The sequence below is a fragment of the Erinaceus europaeus genome, chromosome X, assembly GCF_950295315.1.
Source record: "Erinaceus europaeus chromosome X, mEriEur2.1, whole genome shotgun sequence".
In the NCBI taxonomy this organism is placed as follows: domain Eukaryota; kingdom Metazoa; phylum Chordata; class Mammalia; order Eulipotyphla; family Erinaceidae; genus Erinaceus; species Erinaceus europaeus.
The window spans coordinates 36,195,416-36,211,662 of record NC_080185.1 but is presented as its reverse complement, the minus strand read 5'-3'; the positions used below and the strand labels follow the sequence as shown (position 1 = coordinate 36,211,662).

The 16,247-nt window shown below is 36.6% G+C and overlaps 1 protein-coding gene across 5 annotated transcripts in view; it reads right to left on the bottom strand.

Moving 5' to 3' along the window:
• The window catches only part of TENM1 (teneurin transmembrane protein 1), a 1,227,224-nt gene that overhangs the window by 188,305 nt on the left and 1,022,672 nt on the right, over positions 1-16,247 (bottom strand). For all 5 annotated transcript variants that reach the window (XM_060183574.1, XM_060183578.1, XM_007524285.2 and 2 more), the window contains 3 exons: positions 15,800-15,919; positions 9,852-10,113; positions 5,028-5,295 (listed from right to left, as the gene is read on the bottom strand). In XM_060183574.1, the coding sequence (XP_060039557.1) occupies positions 5,028-5,295; positions 9,852-10,113; positions 15,800-15,919 (650 nt within the window). The remainder of the gene's footprint in view (positions 1-5,027; positions 5,296-9,851; positions 10,114-15,799; positions 15,920-16,247) is intronic.

Here is a 16,247-nt window from a genome sequence, read left to right as displayed (position 1 = left end):
CATAACCCATCTTTGGTACCACACTTGAAATTATTTTGGTTGTTTTCTTAGGGATAATTGCCAATTTTCTTCCTCTATTCTAAAAAAAAAAATATGTCCCTTAAGTGCTCATATCACACTGTGTGGATCATTTTATCTCTTCTTTCTGTGGATATTTCTGAGTGGGCCTAATGTCTTTGACTTTTATTGCTGTCATTAGCCTTAAACAAAAACCAACAACATATATTTTAGAATTTTAATTAAAGTCATTTTATACTCAGAATGCTTGAGAAAGTTTTGACCAGGAACATAATTGTAGAAATAGGAAGTAAGCCAACACCCATAGACAAACAGCAGAAATGTAAGCTTCACTGTTGGGGTGTATACAGTGTTTTAGTTGTTCATTTAATTATCCATGCACATATTATAAACTAAGTCATTAACGTTGGTTAATTACAAGGGAGAAAATTTTAGAATCTTTAGTAAAGAGTTCTTTAAAGTAAGAGATATAACACTTTATGTATAAAATAAGGTTGATGAAATGGTGCAGACATATTGTGAAAATGGTCTGGCAGTTCCTCAACGAGTTGAACACATAATTACTATATTCTATATGACCCATTACATCTACTAGATCTATTCCAATAAGAATTGAAAACGAGAACATGTTTATAAACAAATACATGCTCATCACAGCACTACTCACAAAAGGCAAACACAACCCAAATGTTCCTAAGTTTATAAATGGGCAAATAAAACATGGTACATCCAATCACCTCACACACATAATAATTATTATTATCCAAAATATAGGAATAAACAAGCATTGGCAAGGATGTAGAGAGAAGGAAATTTGTCTATACTGTTGATGGAAATGTAAATTGGTATAGTTATTATGGAAAGCAGCAAAAAGAGTCCTCAAAAAATTAAAAATGAAATTCCATATTATTCAGTTATCCAACTTCTGGAATTTTAAATTAAAAAAATACAAAACCAGGGCCAGGTGGTGGTGCACTTGGTAGATCACACATGTTACTGTGCACAAGGAGCCCCAGACCCCATTTGCAGTGGGAAAGCTTTACGATTGATGAAGCAGTGCTGCAGGTGTCTCTCTGTCTCTTTCCCTTTCTATCACCCCCTTCCTTCTTGATTTATGGCTGTCTCTGTTCAATAAATAAATAAACATAATAAAAATAAAAGACCTTATAAAATAAAAGTCCATAAACTCTAAGAAATATATGCACTTTATTGCATTTATTACAGCTTTACTTACTATACCCAAGAATTGGAAATAAATGCCCATCAAATGAATGGATAACAATACAAACATAGAACATATGTGTATGTATGTGTGTATGTATATAAATATAGGATCCTATTTTTTGAAATATCCAGAATTATCAATTTTATAGATAGAAAAGGAATTAGCAGTTACTGGAGCCTGGAAAAGAATGAGGATTAAGCAGTGAATATTAATATGTGTAGGCTTTTTTGTGGGATAATAATGAAAATGTTGTGGATTATATATTAATGATGGTTGGGGGCTTGTCCATAGCACACTGGGTTAAGCGCATATAGTATGAAGCTCAAGCTGATTCGAGCCCTCACTCCCCATTTGCCGGGGGATGCTTCACAAACAGTGAAGCAGATCTGCAGGTGTCTATCTTTCTCTCCTCCTTTCTATCTTCCCCTCCTCTCTCAATTTCTCTCTGTCCTGTCAAATAAAATGGAAAAAATGGTCACCAGGAGCAATAGATACATAGTGTCAGTACCTAGCCCCAGCAATCATCCTAGAGGCAAAAAGAAAAAAGATATTAACAATGTTTGTATACATTATTAAATACTAAAACACACTATTTTATATGTTTTAGTGTATTAGTTTTAATTATTTATTTTGGGAGTGAGGGAGGAGGGGTCAGAGCACTGCTCAGTTCTAATATAAGGTGGCTCTGAGGATTGAACTTGATACTTCTGGGGACTCAGGTGTTAAAGCTGGTACTTTACCAGGCTGAGATGTCTCCCTGGCCCTTAAAATGTCATTTATTTTTTGAGAGAAAGAAAGAGGAAAGACCAGAGCACTGCTATGGCATTTGCTGTGTTAGGGGCCGAACTTAAGTCCTCACTCATGCAATTCCTCTCTCTCTAGTGAGCTATATCTCAGGCCACACTGACTCATACACTTGAAATTGGTAAATTGCACAGTATGTGAACTATATGACAACAAAACTGATATATATATATATATATTAATTTTTATATTTATTTATTTTCTCTTTTGTTGCCCTTGTTGTTTTTCATTGTTGTTATAGTTATTATTGTTGTTGTTACTGCTGTTGTCATTGCTAGATAGGACAGAGATACATGGAGAGAAGAGGGGAAGACAGAAGGGGAGAGAAAGACAGACACTTGCAGACCTGCTTCACTGCCTGTGAAGTGAGTTCCCTGCAGGTGGGGATCCAGGGGCTCGAACCGGGATCCTTATGCCAGTCCTGGCACTTCACCACGTGAGCTTAATCTGCTGCACTACCGCCCGACTCCCCCAAACTGGTATTTTTAAGTAATACTGAGCTATATGTATGTAAATTCTAGTTCCAGAGATGGATATTCATTGTTGGGTGGGGACAAGGAGGGAAAATGAAGGGTTACTAAAAGAAAGTGCCTGTTACCCACAGCTCCCTCTTAAACAAGCTGAAGTAACAAATGCCTACATAAACTCCATGCATTACATCATGAGCTCCCAGTATCTGGTGAAAAAACAATACCAGGAACCAACATTTGCGGAATACTTAACGTGTGCAAAGTACTTTACACTATTCAACTCGTTTAAACCTTGTATCATTAAAAACCTGCCAGTGATAGTCTCCTTCAGATGCCACTTTTGTAGAAATGATGGCATCTGGAGATGAAGTGATTTTTCTCAGTGTTATAGAGATGGTAAGTAGAGAAGGAATAATCTGTCCCCAGTAAAAGACTCTGCCTGTAGAGTTACTCTCCCCAACAGTGCTACTCTGAGTACGATTCCTGAGGATAACCAGCAACCTTGGTGGTAGTCTGTCCAAGTAAACAACTTTGCTAGACAGGGGAATTCTCTACTGCACAACCACTGGCCAACACTATCTGATATTCTATGGGTAAAATGAAGGCAAGGTACAGACACAAATTACCAGACTGTGAGGACTGAAGGCTGGGAGAAAAGAAAGGTAGAGAAGTTAAAAGCCTACTCATCAGTATGACTTGAGTCATCACTGTGGGAAGCAGAGGATTCTTTTTGCATAGGGGATAACTGGAGCTTTTGCTAAGTTGACAGAGCAGTTGCTATCCTTCTAGAAATACTATATAGCTTCAGTAAGGCTGCAGTTTGGTGAGGAAGACTTGGCAAGGCAACTCTATTGATGTTGTTTGTTATATTATTTTTGTTCTCCCCTATGTATTTACAGATCCATTAATATAAGACACTTGTACAAGTCTATGTTCCTTGAATTCTAAGAAAGTTCAACACAAATGGGTTACTTATTTAAATGTACGAGGTTTTCATGGATAAAGAAGAATGACCTATCTTTTTGACCCTTCTTAAACTTTTTTTTAGATACACAGAGAAATTAAGAAGAAGAGGGAGATAAAGAGGGATAAAGGAAGAGAGACATCTGCAGTACTGCACCATTTGTGAAGCTGTCTCTGTTCAGGTGGGGACTGTGGGCTTGAACATGGTTCCTCAAGCACTCTAATGTATGTGTTCAACCAGATGCTGACCACCTGGTCCCCCCTTCTTATATTTGCTTCTGGAAAGACGAAATTGGCATACTGTAGTCTAAGAAATATAGGTCGGTTCTATGGGAGTTGTACTATGATAGGCACTTGCAATTGAAGATAGTAAAACATCTCCTCAAGATAACTTTAAAAATAGTCTTCTCATCTGTTCATCTGCTCAAGTGGGGGTTTATGAGATACTACCTGATGGTATAAGAATAGATGGCTCCTCAGCCAGGGAAATAACTCAGTGGTAGAACATACACCATGAATGCATACGGCCCTGGGTTCACTCAGAGGATATGAAAACAAGAAACATAAAAATAAACATAATATCATAACAGTAGTGGAGTAGTTCTTTGGTTCATATCTCTCTCTCCCTCTTCCTTCCCCCCCCTTTCAAAAAGAGACTCTGTAACTGCCAACTGTGGTTTTGCAGATCTCTGTGTCAAGTCCCTTGGGACGTTTTTTACTGTCTTCTACAGAGAAAAAAAATAAATGCAATGGTGAATGTCTGGCTCACTCTCAATGAATCAGTGTTAGATTGCTTGCTGTCTTTTCTTCAAACAGACTCTTCCGATTTCTCGTGTTAATTCTCCTTTATGGAATTACGTTAGTGGTAAGAGATAAGCAATTGTGCTGTGTCTTTTTTTCTTCTCTTTTTAAAAATATTATTACCTGGAAAAATAAAAATCTAACAAATCTGTCTCAGTCTCATTAAAAAAAAGTCATTCATCTGAGAAAAATGAATATCTGAAAACTGTAAGCCCAAAGGACCTTTTAAGGTCTTTGCTATCTATAAGATTGCAGATTTTGAAGTCTTGAGATAACAGAAAATCAAAAGGACTAGAAAGGCAGGATGACTTTTTATTTAACCTACTGAAACAACAAGTTAATGGAGTCTAACCATCTTAGACATAAAATATTATAAATGGAGATGCCTATAAGTTAAAATTTTGTACTTTCTAAGTGGAAATGACAGTCTAAATGTCAAATCCAAAAACATGGCCTAAAGAATGCTACACCAAAGGTCACAGTTAGAAGGCAATATTCAGCTTGAGAGACAGTTACAAGTCAGACTGACAGTGTGTGATTTCACTGGTATGCAGTTATCATGAAAGGGAACTGACATCATGTCCCAAAAGAGAACTCTGAATAGGACAAAAGGGGTGTTTAAATTTTTTTAAAAAGTCTAATGTCCTTAAAACAAAAAATATATAATTATTTCAAATACAAAATAATATACAACTAATACTTTGTTTTCTGAATATAATGCTTTATATAAAATTATTTCAACATACCCAGAGCCTCAGCCAGGCCCCAAACCTTCTGTCCATAGATGTCGGTCTTGTTCCAAGCAAATGTGTAGACAAGATTAACTGCAGCAGGAAACCATTTCTGTGTCAGTCGCCCTTCCACAGCTACTGTGAGGTGCACTTTTATTATGCCCACTGGAATGGTTGAATGTGTCAGAAGGATCCGGAGAAGGGTTTTATATCCGGGGGTGCGACTGCTCAGGTAACTCAGCTTCACAAAACTGGAAGGAATAGGGATCTCCTCCTGTACAACCTGAAAGGACAAAGCCAAATTGTCTGTCAGTGGTTATGGGTCAGCGGGGAAGCAATTAAAGAAGCTAGACCTTCAACTTTCTGCATCCCACAATGATCTTGGGTCCGTACTCCCAGAGGGTTAAAGAATAGGAAAGCTATCAGGGGAGGGGATGGGATATGGAGGTCTGGTGGTGGGAATTTTGTGGAGTTGTACCCCTCTTATCCTATGGTTTTGCTAATGTTTCCTTTTTATAAATGAAAAATTTAAAAAAAAGAAAGATGCTTTAGGGCAGGGTTAGATAGCATAATGGTTATGCAAAGAGACTCTCATGCCTGAGGCTCTGACAACTCAGGTTCAATCCTTCTGCACCACTGCTGGGCAATGCTCTGGTGTTGTTGTTCTCTCTCTCTCTCTCTCTCTCTCTCTCTCTTTCTCTCTCTGCATCTGTCTCAAAAATAAATAAATAAATAAATAAATAAATAATATGCTGTAATCTTTACTGTCCTGGAAGTATGTCAAAGGAGAGAGCTGCAAGGAGGAATCCAGGCATGTCAAAGTATTTGTTCTAGACTTTCTGTAAGGTTGTGTGACCATAGGTCTTGAACTTTACATTGAATCTGCATGAGGACAAGACATCCATCCAACTTGGAGAACACTTCTCTTTTTTTCCCTGCAAGGAAGACTATACAAAGAACAACTTCAGTTTTTTTTTTTTTTTTTGCCATGTTTCAAAAAATTGCTTAGTAGGAGTAGGAGAAGATCACACTACTGAATGTTAAGCATTTCAGTGCAGTGGGCTACACTAAGGGATTTCTTTCCTATATATGCATACACAACATTTTGTTTGGTTGGTTACATCATCTATCACAAAGCCATTACTGCAGTCTTATATAGGTGAGGGTCTCTAAATATTGGGACTTATTTACTTCCTATCCACCGGTACCAAAATGAACAAATTTGCCTCCTGGCTCTTGGTACATCCAGACACAGGAAAATACGTAAGCAAAATTTGATTAAAATTTGACTCTCATGATTATTCGAGGGCTCCAAAGGAGATATGTTTGAAAGTGTCCTTAAAGATTAATTCTAGAACAACCATAGTCTCTGTCATCAGATTCACTAGCTTGGCCTGCTTTTGGGGTCCTTCCTACTCCTCTGCAAATTTTGTAATAAATATTGATCCCAAAGTGAAAATACCACTTGACTTCTTTAATTAATTGCTGTTAGCTATTTGTTTATTAACATAGATGGAAATAAACATCTAAAACTGAGCATTAGAACTAAGTCTTGTGTTTAGTGACTGTCAACTTTCTAAACACTGACTAAGAAAGGGAAAATAAAGGATAAAACTCAATTAGATATAGTTTATTGCAGCAGATCCAAAGACTCTAAAAGAAGGAGATGGGAGGGGGCTGAATGGAAGGATGGGAACTCTGTGCCCAGTGTTGGAGGAAGAGGACAAGCTATTGCAGTCTGTGGTGTGCTAAATGTGAAATTGTACACCCATAACAATAGTCCTATAAATCAACATTTTCCCCAGTAAAGTAATCTAAATACATAAAAAAGAAAAGCTCTTATTTTTAATAGATTTGATGTGTCATAAACAGTGTGGTTTCTTCTGTGCCTATAATAATTTTCTTGGGTTTTTCCCCCATTTTTTAAATTTGTGATCAATAACGGGTTGTAAGATGGTGAGATTACAGTGTCTAGTTCTATACCACACCCACCACCAAATTCTGTGTCCCCAACCCTAATCCTCATGAGTTTTCAACTCAAAACTATGTCTCTTCTTTGTGTTTTTTTTCAAAAGAGTGCATATGGTAGAGCTGATCATTAAATATATGATATCTTATTTGATGTCCTGTCATCTCTATATTTATGAAGGCACAAATCTCTTTTGAGATTCACTTAATTTAGCTATTTGATACCAGGCAGGTCCATTGGTTCTGTCTTCTTAGATGGTGTTTGCAGTACAACAATGAAGGGAGCCTGAAACTTACCAAGTTAGTATTTCAGCTCCCTAGAGAAATCTGTAATACTAGCTCAACTTGGAAACTTTTGTTCTGAAACAGACACACATTTCCTAATAATGTTAACTAAGGGATTTGTATACTAGTCAAGTGTATTCATTAAATACTACTTTGTTATTTCATTCTATGGAAAAACAAGGGAAGAGATAGAAGGGACAATTCTTTAGGTTCCTTTATCTGTAGTGTATTTTTTCCTCAAGCGCTTAGAGGTTTTTTCCTTCTTCTTTTTGTTATTTATAAAAAGGAAATATTGACAAAACCATAGGATAAGAGGGGTACAACTCCACACAATTCCCACCACCAGAACTCTGTATCCCATCCCCTTCCCTGATAGCTTTCCTGTTCTTTAACCCTCTGGGAGTATGGACCCAAGGTCATTGTGGGATGCAGAAGGTGGAAGGTCTGGCTTCTGTAATTGCTTCCCCACTGAGCATGGAAGTTGACAGGCCGATCGATACTCCCAGCCTGCCTCTCTCTTTCCCTAGTGGGGTGGGGCTCTGGGGAAGCGGAGCTCCAGAACACATTGGTGGGATTGTCTGTCCAGGGAAGTTCGGTTGGCATCATGCTAGCATCTGGAACCTGGTGGCTGAAAAGAGAGTTAACATACAAAGCCAAACAAATTGTTGACCAATCATGAACCTAATGGCTGGAATAGTACAGATGAAGAGTTGGGGGGGGGGTCTTCCATTTTGTAGATAGCTAGTAGGCATATTTTAGTTATATGCCAAAGGGCCTGTGACTTTACTAGCTTTTTTTCTTTTTTCTTTTTTTTTTCCCCTGAGCCTGAAATCTGATATGTAGGTGGATCCAAGTTATTGTCTGGGGAGATGATATCATGGCTGGAAAAAGGATCAGAAAGCTGGATCAGGGAAGAAAGTAGCTCTCAAATATGGGAAAGTGGTATAAATATTGTTGACTATAAACCCTATCAATTTGATCTGATCTGAGGCCCATATTCAGTTTAGGAGCCTATGTAACCTGTGCATCCCTCTAGATCTGAGCTCACATTCTCTGGTCATGAGTAGAAACACTCCAAGCTGCCCCAATATTGACTCACCTTCCTCAGTTGTAGCATAGAGTATGCTGTCCATCCTCCCTTCGAAGGATGGAACATTTTCTACCGTTGTTGATCCAAGTAGTGTTTTTTGTTAAGCACTAGCCTCTGGACACATTTAACAGTTGGTGAGGATGTTGCAATGGAAAAACAACTAATTTTGAAATGTCTATTTATCTCTTTTAATGTTATTAATTTTATTTTGGTATTTATTTAGAATAGAGACAAAGAAAAATTGAAGGGGAGGAGATAAATGGAGAGAGAGGGACACCTGCATCACTGGTTAACCACTTGTGAAGCTTCCCCCTGCAGGTGGGGACTGGAAGCTTGAACCTAGATTGTTGCTACCAACCAGCCTTTTATTTATCACTTTTTGAATATACTTCCCAAATCCTACATTTGTATAGCTTTTGAGTCCACTTTGGTGGCTTCCACATTTAACCATAATTAACATGTTTCTATAACAGGGCTGGGGAACTATTGTAACAGTCTGTGCAACAGATTTTCATGCCTAAGGCATCAGAGATCTTAGGTTCAAATCCCAGCACAAATATAAACCAAAGCTGAACAGTGTTTCCTGGTTTAAAAATGTTTCTACAAACAGGCTGGGAGTATGGATTGACCTGTCAATGCCCATGTCCAATGGAGAAGTTATTACAGAAGCCAGACGTCCCATCTTCTGCACCCAATAATGATCCTGGGTCCATACTCTCAAGGGATAAAGAACAGAAAAGTTTCTAATGGAGAGGATGAGATATGGAACTCTGGAAGTAGGAATTGTGTGGAGTTGTACCCCTCTTATCCTATGATCTTGTCGATCATTATTAAATCAATCAATAAAATATGTTTCTATAATGTGGTGAGAGAAATGTATGATAGATGTTTAAATATGAAATGAAATGAAATGAAAATAATTGAAACCTCAACAAGATCAATTCATAGGAATATGAAAATATGAAGGTTCAAAATAAATTGTTTTTACTATAAAGCTTGAATAAGCAAAGCTTTAAGCAAAACTCTGAGGCTTGAAAACTACCTCTACTAAAGGAGGCAAAATAAGAAGAGTTGTCATGACTTCTGGGAACAATGACAATGGACTCAAGCTAGACAAAGGAAGCAAACTAGGTTTCTTAAGGAGCTTTAATCTCAGCACCACAAATAGTCTCACCTCACTGATTATACTGATATAACTATTGAACCAGCTAGTTTTATTCTTTAGAGCACAGTGTGCATTAGGTCAAGGTTTGGGGTTTAATTCTCATGAAAGCTAGTTCATCATGCTTTATCCCACTGTCACAGATAGCGCCCTAAAACCTTGGACAATCTCCTTGAAAATGTGTGCCAGAGAGATTACATTTGAAGGGTTCTCTTGATAATTGAAAGGCAGCACATTATATGGCTGCCAGGAGTGCCAGTAAAAGGAACCTGACAATTTTGTGTTGTTGACCGCCGTGATATGCTTTTATATATTCAAAGACCAATGTACTCACCTGCAGCTCAGGAACAATTGTTCCCCTTTCTGGACAGGACCCTCCAAATGATGTGAGTGGTGAAGGAAGCACAATAGGGTTTGGGCTGACAAAATTGGAGATATCACAGGAAGGTGCATCAGATATAACTCTCTGCATGATCACTTTCTCCACCACAATAAACTGATTCCAAGGCAACCAGAGTGTCCTCATCTCAGATAAGAATGGTGACCGGTCAAAGAGTAAAGTAACAGAAATACCACCAATGGCTACAAGGTCAAAGCTGAGAAGAAAAAAAAAAAAAGTAAGACCGTCTCAAAGCTGAGAAGAAAAAAATGTAAGACAGTCTCAACCAACCAAGCAAACCAAATAAATTAGTAAACAATAAAAATAATTAAAGAAAAAAACAAGTAATTTTGGTGCCCTTTCCTACTTTTGGAACTCAGCCAAAACCATTCATATTTTTCATGTCATAAATTCCTACCTCCAAGCTAAATATCCACTACATGGATAACTACTAACTAGACAGTAGACTTCTGAGAGGAAATGCTCATAAACTAATTTTAGCACTATCTTAAATACAATCATGGACTTTTGTCAATTTGAATACCAACAAAACCAAAATCACATGCATTCTGTAAAAACAAATCTGACATCACTACTGTGATAGATGTAACAGAAAGATGACCATTCAACATTCAGCAGTATCAGTATCTTTAATATAATGCATCATTCATCTTCGAAAAAAAAAAACCCTGTAGTATAACTTGAGAAAAGTAAGGAGTTATAAGGTCAAATACCTTGTTTGGGGTCACAAACCCAGTGTCAGAAACTTGACTGTGTCTTTGTGGTGGCATTTGGAAAAATGTAACAGGCAGAGGAAATATATTCTGTAAAATTTACCTCAATAGTATCATGTTGGAATCCTCCACATCTGGCTAATGCCTTTGGCTCTCAATCTTATATAAAATCTGGATTTAGGATGCCTACTTCCCTCTGGAATGCTTCTTGGTTTCTTTTTATAAGACAGTATGTAATGGTGTCCAACCATTTCTGTTGACAACTCCCATCATAACTCTGACAAAGCAAGACTGCTTCTCTAAGTCAACTCTGCCCACCTCTTAATGTGGTTTGTAATATGACACATCAGAGCATAACAGGCACATATTTTAATTCATGTTGCACTAGAGAGTTCTACCTTTTAAAGTACAATAATGTCTTTGAGATAATGTACTTGAAATCATTAAAAAGCATAGTGTACTGTAGAAAAGACAGATGATGAATTATTGTCATTATATCTTTAAAAAGAATAAACGGCAGTACAACTTTCCTTAATATTCAAAGTAACTTAAATCCACAGGAGAGAAATGTAAGCAAGTCCCTGCATTAAAAAAGCCTTTCCATAGAACACCTTTTCAGCAATAAATTGCCCTGATAATCAAACTTAGTTATGAACATCTCACCACTCCATTCACATGACATTTATTACATCATTACCAATACTGTCTTGCTATAGAAATATAGATAATGATAAATGGGTAGTAACAAAGGACAGCTAATTCTGTACTTTACTGTTGCTTTTTCAGTCAAGTAGCTCTAATATTAAGGCAGTTTCTAAAAAGAGGATTTAAAGAACTGCATTAGCTATAGAATGCAATCTAGGTTTGAACTGAAAAAAGAAAATCCATACAGCTTATGCTTTAAGACAGAGAGGCTGAATTCATGATAATGCAGGAGCATTGTAGCACAATTATAGTGGAGCAAATCCTACAAAGCTTGTTAGGAGACCTTTCGTCTAGCTCACATTTGGCTCTGACTGAACTTTTATGTCCTTGGGCAAGTTGATTTGCTTTACCAAACCTCAGCCCTTGAATTTTTAAAGTTGAAATGCTTATTTCTTGGAAAATAAAAGCAAACACAAACACAAATCCAATAAACTATACATACAAGAACATGGGTACATGTGAATTGTTCTCTACTTCAAGAAAAGTTAGTTAGGATAGACTTCTTGCTTTCTAGAAAGAATGGTATACAGAAAGAATACACATAAACCTGGATTCAAATTCAGGCTCTGGAATGATATCTTTGTGTCTTTGGACTAGTTATTCCATTTCAAAGAGATTCATAATTAGTAAAATAAGCTAGTATACTCTATTCCTTAGCTATTTCTGTAATTCCTTAAATTATGTACTTCAGGATTAATTATACAGTAGGCACTCAACAAATGTCAATGTCACTTTTTTCTCAAATCAGGTCTGTTGCACTATTATATTTATAGTATGTTTTCTCTTTTAGCACAAGTAAATTGCATGTCATCTTTTGCTTATCTCTGAAATCAGATAATGACAAATTTAAGTTCTCCTAGGAGGCTCCTCTAGGATTCCTCTGATATTCAGTCTTATGTGTTAACTTGGATAAGCTACAGTACCTACGTATGCAATCAAACACTGATTTAGGTATTGCTATTGGGCTATTTTGTAGATGCTGATAATAATCTATAGCTAGTTGACTTGAAAATAAAGAGATTTACTTATGATAATGTGGGAGGACCTTATCCAATGAGTTAAAATCTCTTAAGTAAAAATCAAAGTTTCTATGGAGAAGAAGGGATTTTTTCCTCAACATACTGCTGCTTCAGTAGGGGCAGCATTAACTTCTCAAGAATTTCCCATCTGCCAGCCTAACCTACAATTTTTGAACTTGTCATCCCCATATCATAAATATAAGTCTCTTCCTTTAGGCCTTTCTCTCTATAAAGAGGTATATGCATATATGTACACACACATATATGCACATATACATGCTTACTTATACACAGGCATATAGATATGCTCATGTGCACACATATACATCACACACAAACTGGTTCTATTTCTCTGGAGAGTCCTAGTGAATACATTTTCCCTCTTCTTATCTAGCTGTTTTATAGCAAACATTGTTTGACTCCTTAATTGCCATAGTGGTGGAAGGTGGAACTATGGTGCAAAACAGACAAACAATCCAACCAACTAATCGAAGGACAAACAAGCTTCTCTGTCTGGTCACTTTTTGGGAATTTCCTCCAAATAACAGTGATCTTTATTCCACAGATAATTACGTACAGTCTATAAGTCATCTGAGAGTAAGTATAAAAGACCTGAGAGGATACATTTGTTTGAAGACTGTTGTCAAACCATAATAAGTTAGGTAGAAGATCACTAAAGCCAATGCAAAATATTTATCTGTGGCTTAAAGTATTTAGAAATATACAAATCCTGGCCTTGTATGGGGGAACCCTCTCTTCATTTTTCAGTCTTCCAAATAAAGTGCTTTATACTGCCCAATACTTTTCTGAGAGTTCTGTACCTCATCTATTTTATTCATTACTAGTTGCACTATTTATAAAAAGTGCTCTTTTAAATACTTTATTGAGTTCCTACTATATATCTAAATTGCAGGTGGTAAATCATAGAAGAGCCAGATTAGCTGGGTTCAAGTTTGGGGTTCTATCTGAATTTACTAAGTTTTCTCATCAGTCAAATGGAGATAATGCTAACAATACCTCTCTCATGAAGTTGTTCTAAGGATGAAATAGAATGAGATTTTTGAGAGTGCCTTGCATACAGTAGACATTCATGCAATTAGTTTTTTCCACTCATTTTCTGCTACTTTGGCTTCTCTCAATCCTCATATCTAATGTTTTCTTACTTTCAGTGTCCTGCTTTCCATTTTCAATGTTCTTTCCCTTTTTATATATCATTTTGGTTCCATGACTTAGACTTTTCCTGATTCTCCAGGGAAAGTTATCAATTAACTTGTGCAAATGGGTGATAATAGGGGTAATTAGTTCTACATTCCACTATCATATTTGCACTTAACATGGGCTTAGAGTCAATAGTTCACTCTCAAGTAGTAAATCACACGTGGGAACTACAGACAGACCAGTGGATCTGAAATCTGGAGACAGATTTGTCTTTACAGACTCTTGCAGCATATCACACTATCATCTAGGTGTCTAAATGCTAATCTCAACTTCTCTATGATCCTTTTGACCATAGGTATATTTTCCTTTTGATAGTCTACTTTTGAAATCTATTTATACAATCTGAAGTAGCGACAAGCAGAGACATCTAAGTGGAAACTCTCAATGCACTGTCACTTTATGTCCAAAGGATGACAGTAGGACAGTCGGCTTGGCATCTGGGGCACATAATTTGAATGTTTACACCCTTTGTGGTGCCTGAGGGTATAGTTATCGCCATAGGGGACTCTGGCTAGTCTCTGTCGTCTACTTAAACCTAGTTCTCACAGTGAGCTTGGTGGAGAGTCTTGGCATTTTACTTAGAACTGCAAGCACAAAAATAACAACAAAATCATTCCCTTTATATGTTTCATATAAGCTGGGAGCAGAAGTATTTAGGAATCAAAATTCTTTCACGAATATCAAATAATTTACTGAAACCTTTGTGACACAAACTAAAATAACTATTTTGCAGGCAAATTCTATTTAAAGAAATACTTCAATTCTCAATTTCTGGTACATGGTTGAACATACTGGCAAGAGTGAGAGGTTAGTTTTATCTACCAGTTACTGGTAAGTGAACTACCAACATTCACTATAAGTGGGAGAAAGGTTCATTTGAATTAGTGAAGAGCTCTGATTACAGAATATTTATTTATCTGATTTTTATCAGAACACTTCTCAGCTCTGACTTATAGTGGCACTAGAGAATGAACTTAGGACCTTGGAACCTCAAGAATGAAAGTTTATTTTCATAGCCATTATGCCATTTCCCCAGCTCTAGAATACCTAAAAGGCAAAGTGTCTGTCTGTCTGTCTGTCTGTCTATCTATCATTTATCAGGGGTACTTGTAGTTCTGATGAGGCTGTTTAATGACCTGATGGTTTATATACAAGCAATTCATATGAATTACTAAAGTCTTAAACACATTTTGTTTTATTATGTAGGTTTAAATTATTCCTTATATCTTATTGTTTTCTAAGCATTTTTGATAGGCAAGTAAAAATAATTTCAGCATTCCTCAAGTTGAACAATTAATAGTTAATAAAAGGCTAGGACTAATAAGATTTGATTGTAGGTTCTCAAAATGAGAGAGTAACTCACATTATGACAATGCTTCAAGTCAATGCGTCTTTTCTGTGCCAGTATTGAAGTGCTTTGTTATTATAAACATTTAAGGGCAGCCACCTGGAGACTAGGGCACCTCAATGCCATTATAATGTTATTGAAAATCATAAATAGGTATCTTTAAGCTGGACACATGGGTCTATTGACTCAAATATTCTGAACAAATTCTATCTAAATGACAACAAAAAGTAATTCTGTGAGCAAATCCTTTCCCAGGATGAAAATGTCTTACTTAGTAGTGTTGCTTCCAGGTCTCAGAGAATCTTGAGAGACCCTTCCAGAGCAAGCAGCCAGGTAGCTGCTGTTGAAGGTTAAATCGCTATGGTTACACAGACATCAAAGGGAATTTGTTAGATTGTCCATGCTTGTCAATCAGCTGGAGCCAATAGTAAAATAGTTTAGGGAGAGTATATTGAAAGTCGCTCTCTCTCCTTCTCCCTCTCCCTCTCCCTGCCTCCTTGTTCTCTTTTGAAAAAATATCTTAATGTGTCTGTCTTCTATACTTTTAGAAATATTTTAGACCCATTCAAGAAAAGTCGAAGAGTTCCATGGTTATCTTTTTATTACCTGAATCACCTCATCAAATTTTGAAGCTGATTTTAAAGATGGAATTAAACAAATAGTAGAAAATCAGATAGGATTTCAAGAAGAAATGAGAAAAAATGATAGGTTAGAAAAGAGATAGTTGATTTTGATGGGGGGCTAGAAGAACTTTATTAACCAATGACTTTTCTATATACATCTGGAAGGAAGGTGGACTTACAATCACTGTATCATTAGAGTTTTGATTTTACTCAGGGCTATAACTCAGTATTAGGTTCCTGTAATAATCAGACATACCTTCCATCTTGACGACTGATGGTAAACCCATAGTCACTGTGATGCAAGAAACTCACATTCACCCCTACTAGAGGGGTTCCATCTACAGCCACCACTTGTCCTCGGATCACACAAGCGCGTCTGCAATACAAGATTAAATACTAATATAAAATGCATGAAAAAATAGAATCTAGAAGCCAACCTGGAGAAAGACTGGAAAACATATTCAACTATAGCAAGAAAAATAAACAATATAAAATGCATGACAAAAATAGAATCTAGAAGCCAAGCTGGAGAAATAATGGAAAGTGTATTCAATTATAGAAAAAATAACACAATTTCATGCAACCAGTAATTACTACTAATAGCATTTTGGGGGGCTGTTTATATTTTTTAATAATAAAAATTGTAATTATACTCAATATAGGTCTGTAGCCTGACATTTATAAGTTAACAGTACATTGTTAGA